The 8,329-nt window shown below is 45.4% G+C and overlaps 1 protein-coding gene across 2 annotated transcripts; it reads right to left on the bottom strand.

Annotated features, from left to right (window-relative positions):
* Positions 1 to 3,077: 3,077 nt before the first annotated feature.
* LOC120317828 (general transcription factor II-I repeat domain-containing protein 2A-like) lies at positions 3,078 to 7,711 on the bottom strand. Of its 2 annotated transcripts, XM_039364735.1 has the most exons (3): positions 7,024 to 7,711; positions 4,136 to 6,077; positions 3,078 to 4,047 (listed from the first exon to the last, which is right to left on the bottom strand). In XM_039364735.1, exon 2 carries the CDS (start codon positions 5,730 to 5,732, stop codon positions 4,140 to 4,142), a length of 1,593 nt encoding a protein of 530 aa, XP_039220669.1. In that variant the 5' UTR covers positions 5,733 to 6,077; positions 7,024 to 7,711; the 3' UTR covers positions 3,078 to 4,047; positions 4,136 to 4,139. The 2 variants fall into 2 exon arrangements, with proteins under 2 accessions (XP_039220669.1, XP_039220668.1); XM_039364734.1 differs by having other exon boundaries at positions 4,136 to 7,711.
* Between the last annotated feature and the right edge of the window lie 618 nt (positions 7,712 to 8,329).

Genomic DNA, 8,329 nt, shown 5'->3' with positions numbered 1-8,329 from the left:
GTATCCTGCCACGGAGTTCCTCCTTTTTATTCTCCCTGTTAGACTGCTGGTCTGCCTGCCGTTTTTGCGTTCCATTGTCAGTTCCTATCCCATCTCCCTCCTCCAGCCCCACTCCTCTCCTGACCTGCCGATCCATGCACCCTTTCTGCCTTCTGTCATCCATTCCTGTCACCCCTCCCTTCTCCAATTTTTCCTCTTCTCTGACCTGCCTACTTGTATACCATTCCTGCCTGCCATCATCCCCTCCTATTGCTCTTCTCCAGATTTTCTCTCCTCCTGTTCTGCCGGTCTACCTGCTGTTCCTGTTTCCCATCATGCCTTCCTATCAATCCTCCTCTCTCCAGTAGTTTGTTTCCCCCCTCGGTCTGCCGATCTCCCTGCTGTTCATGTCTTACATGATCCATTCCTGCCCCGCTTTCCTTCTCCAATATTTCTCCCCTCCCCCCGCCTGCCGATCTGCCTGCCATTCCTGCTTTCCATCGTTCATTCCCATCAATCCTTCTTCCTCCAATTCTCTATCTCTAACCTGCCAGTCCTGCCCTACGTCATCCATTCCTGTCAATCCCCCCTTCTCCAACCCTCTAACCTGTTGATTTACATATCGCTCCTGCCTTCCGTCAGCCATTCCTGTCGATGTTCTCCTCCTCAATATCCTTCCCCTCCTAGTCCGCTGCTCTACTTGCTGTTCCTGCTTACCCTCCTCCATTACTATCCATCTTCCCTTTTCCAATATCCCCCCCCTAATCTGCTGACCCGCCTGCTGTTCATCCATTTCTGTCCATCTTCTCTTCTCTAGTATTCCTCCTCCCTTAACCTGCTGTCCTACATGCTGTTCCCACATACCGACATCCGTTCTTGTTGGACTTTCCTTCCCAAGTTTTCCTCCCCCCCAGTCTGCCGTCCTGCATATTGTTCTTGCCAGCCCTTCTCCATTCCTGTCAGTCCTATCTTCTCTTGTTTCCTCCCCCCCTTTAATGCGCTGCTCTGCCTGCTGTTCCTGACTATCATCCTCCATTCTTACCAGTCTTCCCCTCTCAGACGTCCTTCCTCCCCCAATGGATATGCCCCCATTCCTACATGCCTCATCTTTTTTTCTTCTATTCTTTTCTCCCTCCCCTTCCCTTTTGATCAGTCCCATGGGGTCGGGCATTCCTCTCCCCCGTGTTCTGGGTCGTACGGTCAGATCTGCTACTCCCAAGACTCTTCCCTGGTCCCCTCCTCCTTGCAGTCCCTCATCATACCCACCTCCTCCCTCCTTAATACCCTTACCTGTCTCTGACTCTAATGCTTCCTCATCCATCCCTACCTTTACCATGTCTTTGGGATCCTCCCTATGCTTGGCCATGTAGTAAGTATCCCCCCCAGTCCTGATTTTGCCTCTGACAATCGGCATCCGGCTCTTAACATGCTCTTCATGTACTCTTAGTGCCTGATACGCCGGGGGCAATTCTACATATCGATTGATGGAGTCTATGTTGGAAAACCAGGTCTCCTTTAGTAGGCGTCCTCCCTTGGAGGCGTCCTGGGTGATGGCTTCTGCCTCCTTAAAATCGAATGAATGTCCGGTGTTAATCATGTGCATCCATATTTGGGAATACTGCTCCTGCCTTCTGACAGCCAATTTATGTTCATGTATCCTAGTTTTTATTCGTTTGGCTGTCTCCCCCGTATAGTTACACTGGCAATCTTTGTAGTGCACTCTGTATACAACCGATGATCTGTCTTCCTTCGGCAATGGCTCTTTGGGGCGCATAACTTTCATCCGGAGTGTTTGATCAGGCCGGTGGGCGACTTTAATGTTATAAGGTGCCAATATGTGTGCTGTTGCTTCCGATACTCCCTGGATGTATGGTATTGTTATCCAGGCCATTGCTCCTGGATCATTGGTGCCCTGCAAGGTTTTTGACGTTTACTATACCTCCGAATGAAGCTAGTTGGGTAGCCATTCCACTTACACACTTGATAAAGATGCACACGCTCCCTCTGCTTAGCCTTCCTGGTATTGCAGTGCGTGTCTATATGTGCAAATAATGTCCTTACGCATGAGATCTTATGGGCTGCTGGGTGATTGCTCATATAGTACAACATCCTGTCGGTGTGAGTGGCTTTTCTATACACCGTCGTATGGAGGGCACCATTAATTTGACGTGTAACCAAAACGTCTAGGAAGGCCAAGCTGCCATTGGCCTCCTCCTCCGCCGTGAATTGTATATCCGGGAATATTGAGTTAAGTTTCTCCATGAAGGCAGTTTTTCTTGCACATTTAACAATGACAAAAGTATCGTCCACATACCTGGCCCAAAACTCCGGTTGGTAGTCGGCCATGGCCCTGCTTTCCAAACGCTGTAGGACCGCCTCCGCGATGACACCCGAAATGGGAGATCCCATCGGCATGCCCTTGATCTGTTCATATATTGTTCCCTGGAATGTGAAGTACGTTTTCAAGCATAGCCGTAATAACCTGACAACATCTTCTATCCCAAGGGAACCTTGACTCCGTAGTCCTTTCAGTTGTAATAGATCTTTTATAGTCGTAATGGCCAATTCTTGCGGGATGGACATGAATAGCGATAATCATAATCTCATCATCCCGTATCCTCATCCTCTTTAATCTCTGTAGGAATTCTTGCAAGGATTTCACAGTGGCCGTGTTGTCCTCCACCAGATGTTGTAACCTTCGACTTAGCCATTTAGCCAGGCCGAACATGGGTGTGCCCCTAAGTGCCACAAAGGGTCTCAATAGTGTCCCTTCCTTATGTATTTTGGGGAGGCCATAAAATCTCGCCATAGCCGAGTCTCTTGGCCGTATAGCTCTCAGATCTTCTTCGTTTATTCCTCCACGTTTTTAAAGTCCATCTATGATCTTATTGAGTTGATTTTTCATGGACGTTGTGGGGTCTGTCCTAATTACTTTATAGGCACTGTTGTCATCCAGTAATGTCTGGGCCAGGGGTAGGCAACCCAAAACACTCAAAGAGCCACTTAGACCCATTTCCCACCGAAAACAAAACACTGGGAGCCGCAAAACCCTTTTGGCATCTAAAATGCAGATAACGCTGCATATATCCTTTTTTTTACCTTTGTGCTATGTATAAAAAAATTATAGTGTGTTGCATTTATGAAATCAATGAACTGCTACAAAGAAAACATTTTTTTATTTCTGCACTACATGCAAGAAAAACATTTCGAACTAAAAAAAAAGATGCTGGGTTGAAGGTTACCTTCAAGTAAAATACTGAATGTCTATTTGAGTCCTCCTCATATTTATTTATTAAATAAAAAGCCAAACTTAACTTATCCGCCTGCAGTAAACCCAAACGTTGTCTGCTTGTCATTGCGTCCATCCATCCACCCATCTGTCAGACCGCTCGTCTGTCCGCATATCTTCCCGCCCGCCAGTCCATCTGCCCATCCGTCTGATCGTCCGTCTGTCTGCCCGTCCATCCGTCTGCCCGTCCATCTGCCCATCTGTCCATCTGTCTGTCCGTCCATCCATCTGCCCGTCCGCCAGTCCATTTGCCCATCCGCCAGTCATCTGTCTGTACTGGAGCGTGCAGTCAGCTGACAATGAATTAAAAAAGAATTATTTCACTGAACGTCAAATATATATTTGCAAAATAATAGTCAATTTTTATTTCAACATGCAACAAAAAACATTTTGAACTCCAAAAAAGAAGACTTTGGGTTGCAGGTTACTTTCAAATACAATAACAGCTATTTGAGTCCTCCTCATATTTATGAAATAAAAAGCCAAACTTAACTTATCCGCCTGCAGCAAACCCAGAATGCTGTGCTTCTGTCATTCCATCCATTCTGTCCGCCCACCAGTCCATCTGTCTGCCTCTCCATCAGGCCATCTGCCCATCCCTCAGTCCATCTGCCCGTCCGTCAGTCTGTCCATCTGTCCGTCCGCCCGCTTGTCCATCTGTCTGCCTCTCCGTCAGTCCATATGCCCGTCTGTCAGTCCATCTGCCCGTCCGTCCACTCGTCTGTCCATCTGCCCATCCGCCAGTCCATCTGTTTGTCTGTATTGGAGCGTGCAGTCAGCTGTCAACCAATAAAAAAAGGACTATTTCACTGAACAGCACCAAATATATATTTGCAAAATAATAGCCAGTTAAAATATTTACTTTACCTGGTTAATGTGATTTTTGCTTCTCAACATCAGCACACAGCATCTGAACATCAGGGCTGTAAGACGTCACTTTCATCTTTAGACAAGATTGCAGGCTATTGTCTGTGAGGCGTGAACAATATTTGTTTTTAATGTAATTCATGTTTGAAAAGACCTGTTCACATACGTATGTGGATCCAAAGATCGACAGGATTCCAAATGCGTATTTTTTCATATTTGAGTAAGTGCTGGGGATGGCATTCCATGTGTCGTATATAAGTTTGTCCTGTTTGGGAAGGTTTTCAATGTCACTCCATTTGTGATTCAGCGCAAGATTGGCCTTCTGACGGGCAACATCTTCAAGATTATCTCTCAAGCGTTGGAATTTGGACACCCATATATCTTTGTCGGCTATGTCTGCAAGTTCCATCTCCAGGTCGGGTTGACTTACCCCTGCAAATGCAGTCATATTAAATGCAGATGGATCGCTGGTCAGGGGAGTGACAGGGAAAGATAATGTGGTTTTTTCCTTTCGGAACTCACAGAATCGCTTCCCAAATGATGTCTGCATTGCAATGATTGCAGACTGCAAATACTCTGAATTTATCGTATTGTCACCTTCTTTGAACTGTCGCAAAGAGGGGAAGTGAGACAGTGTACCTCTCTGTAAATCTCTGCCAAACACTGTCAACTTGCGCTCAAATGCCAAAACTTCCTCCAGCATGTGCAGGGCTGTGCTTCCTTTACCCTGAAGAATTGTGTTCAGTGTGTTCAGGTGTGCTGTCATATCAACCATGAAGTGTAGCTTTTCCAGCCACTCTGGTTGTTCCAGCTCAGGAAAGGTGAGCCCTTTGCTGCCCAAGAAAGTTTTCACCTCTTCCAGACATGCAGCAAAGCGTTTTAGCACCTCCCCTCTGGACAGCCACCGGACTTTGTTGTGCAGCAGGAGATCAGAATATGTGCTTTCCATCTCCTCTAGTAGCAAACGGAACTGACGGTGATTTAAACCTTGTGCCATTATTTTATTGACAATCTGAATGACAACATTCATCACTTCTGTGCATTCCGGAGGAAATGTTTGAGCGCACAACGCCTCTTGGTGAAGGATGCAGTGAAATGTTAGCAGCTTTCTACCCAGCGACTTCTGCAGTAAAGCCACAAAGCCCTTGTGTGCTCCTGTCATACTCGGTGCCCCATCAGTAGCCACTGACACCAGGTGGGTGGTGTTTATTTCATTGGTTCTTAAATAATCCAAAACAGCCTCACAGATGTCCTCTCCCCGTGCTTGGCCTTTTAGTGGTATCAACTCAATCATTTCTTCCTGTGGCCCAGCAGAGTTCACATATTGGCAGAACAGCGCTATTTGTTCAATATCACCTTTGTCTTTGGATGCATCACAGGCGATTGAGTATGCCACAGCTGAATTGATGTCGTTAATTTGCAGTCTGGTGATGTTTTCTGCCATTTTTATGGTTCGATCTTTGACAGTCTTCGCAGAGAGGCATCTCTCTGATTTTCTGCACAATTTCACTCTTGTTTTTGAAGTCCGAGAATAGATGTTCTGAAATCTTAATGAATGATTCCTTGATATACTCTCCATCTGTGAATGGCTTCCCATGTCTGACTATTTCCTGAGCGGCCGCAAAACTAGCATATGTAGTCGAATTTGCAGACTTCACCCACTTCTGAAAATGATTCTTGCTCAGATCAACCTTCCGCATCAACGGCTTTTTTTCTCTCATCTCCATCCGGGTATTTTTCAGCAAAGGCTGCGTGTTTATTCTGGAAATGTCTTGCAACATTTGACTTTTTGTTGTTTGCCAATTTCTCATTACATATTAAACATACTGGTAAACCAGTCTTGTCAGTTGTGAAAGCAAATGAATGTGCCCATGTATCATTAAACACTCTGTTTTCTTCTGAAATTTTTCTTTTCTTGCATGATTTATCCATGGTTGGCCTACTGGAGGTTGAAAAGCACAATAAATCTCATGCTGGCGGGTGTCACATATTGGCAGTTATAACCAGTACTGGGAATCAAATCATTTGACAATCAGTTCACAGCAACATTCCCCCACCACCACCACTTCCCCCCCTCCCCTGGTGGAGCAGTCCACTGCCACTGCTGCTTCCTCCCCAGGACGGAGCACTCCACCGCTGTTTTACCCAGTGGCGAGGGTGGAGTTTGGGAGCAATCCTGCTGTTGCACTTCCACTTCCTTCAACTATGATCCCCCCTCTCCAGCCAGCCAACTCTTCATGAATTTAACATGGACATTAAAATGTTTCAACACCTTTACCAATATCACAAAGAAAAGTTTAAGAACTTTAATTGTGCTTGATCAGGTTCACTCATTTTCCTCCAGTCACTCTCTTTGCATCTCTTACCCACTTCATCACCCCCTGAAAGCCAGAGGACTCATAATGAGTCCTACAGAGGATCCTGCAATCTAATCTGAGCTGTCATAATCTTTTTTTATAGCAGGTTATGCTCTATCTCTCTTTGTCCATCTCTGTCTCTCATTACAATGTTCTCTGTTTTTCAAATATTTTTATTAAGGATTACAAAGGAAAAGAGTAAAAGCCGGTGCAAACAATAAAAACCACAAATAGAAAAATAGAAAAGAAAACAAATGGGGGGGGAGAGAAAAGGACAGGAGAAAGAGGGGAAAAAACCCCTTTTTCCTTCATCCCAACAGGTAAAAACAATTTTAGCAGCTAATCTACCATATTTAAATACAGCATAATTATCCCCATATTTCATCTCTTAATTAAACAAACATCACAATAGTTCATTAAACATTCTTTACTAAAAGTCTAGTAAGGACAACAACATATATTCACATTCTCCTCCTCTCTCTCTCTCTCTCTCCCCCCCCATCTCCCTCCCCCTCCCAGCAGAGCACTTACTTGGAAAGTAGGACAAGGACCTGCAGAATTAACCAACCGGCTTTCTTTTCCTTTATTCAGAAAAGTATTCCAGCAGTGTTCAACAAATCACTGTAAAGAGACGAATACCTTCTTGTTAAGCCATTTTATTTGGATGAGTTGGATTTGTGTTGTTAAGTGAGACATTTAATGAGTTTTGCCCCATTTGTGACCTTTCTTACCACCGTTGCTAAGTGAATTACTGCAGTCAATAAGTTAGTAATCAGGATCAGAAAGTGGAAATTACACATTGCAACTAAAACGGCTTGTAGTTCCCTGTGCGATGCAAGACATATGATATTCAAGGGTGCTCCTGAAGAAAAGGCTGTATGCAGGTAGAAAGGGTTGTATTCCAGTAAGGGGGTGAAATGTTTACAATAAGCTCCTGCATATAGAATAGAATAGAGCTGGAAGGGACCTTGGAGATCTTCTACTCCAGCCTCCTGCTTAAGCCTGTGCAGACAAGTGGGGGTCTTTAAATAGTCATGTCCACTTTTCCCCCTTTTTTCCTATTTTTTGCAACGACCAGTTGCAGACATCCACATGTGTATGCATGTCAGGTTTGGAAGCCTCCCTTTAAGTCTGTGCGTGTGCACAGACATACACTGACTTAGGAGTGAAAACACTGCTGGTAGATCTTGTGGGATTTTTGCATGCAGTTTACTTGTGTGCGGGGGGGGGGGGGAAGCAGGAAGCGCGGAGCAGTCAGTCAGAGTGATTGTTTTCTTATTGAGAGAGGGAGAGAGAGAGAGGGAGGGGGGAAAAAAGAAAGAAAGAAAAAGAAAGAAAGAAAGAAAGAAAGAAAGAAAGAAAGAAAGAAAGAAAGAAAGAAAGAAAGAAAGAAAGGGAAGACAAGAAAGGAAGAAGAAAGGCAGGAAGAATATGGGAAGGAAGGTAAAAAGAGAAAGAAAGAAAACAGGAAGGAAGGAAGAGGAAGATATAACCTTCAGCAAAGCAAAGTCCCTGCAAAAGAAACACATTTGCATACAAGCAGCTCCCCCCTCAGCCTCGCTTGCAAAGACCTTGCCCTGCCTGATGAGGCCCTTTACAACCGGAGCAGTGGACACGGTAAAGGCTTTCCATGGAGCAGGGAATTCCCAAGAAGCCTTTTGGAGCCTAGCCTCCCCCCCCCCAAGCCCTTCAGCCGAGTGAAGCCGGGGCCGTTTATAACGGCAGCAGCGGGCATAATAAAGGCTTTGCTTGGAGCAGGGAGTTCCCAAGAAGCCTTTTGGAGCCTAGCCTCCCCCCCACCAAGCCCTTCAGCCAAGTGAAGCCAGGGCCGTTTATA

Source organism: Crotalus tigris, unplaced genomic scaffold, assembly GCF_016545835.1.
Source record: "Crotalus tigris isolate CLP2741 ecotype Arizona unplaced genomic scaffold, ASM1654583v1 scf7180000019840.826796, whole genome shotgun sequence".
Taxonomy (NCBI): domain Eukaryota; kingdom Metazoa; phylum Chordata; class Lepidosauria; order Squamata; family Viperidae; genus Crotalus; species Crotalus tigris.
The sequence above is the reverse complement of the archived record's forward strand: the minus strand, read 5'-3'. Positions and strand labels throughout refer to the sequence as shown.

What these genes read in the sequence shown, in the direction of transcription:
- LOC120317828 (XM_039364734.1), bottom strand. Translation starts at nt 5,732, where the DNA reads ATGGGAAGCCATTCACAGATGGAGAGTATATCAAGGAATCATTCATTA.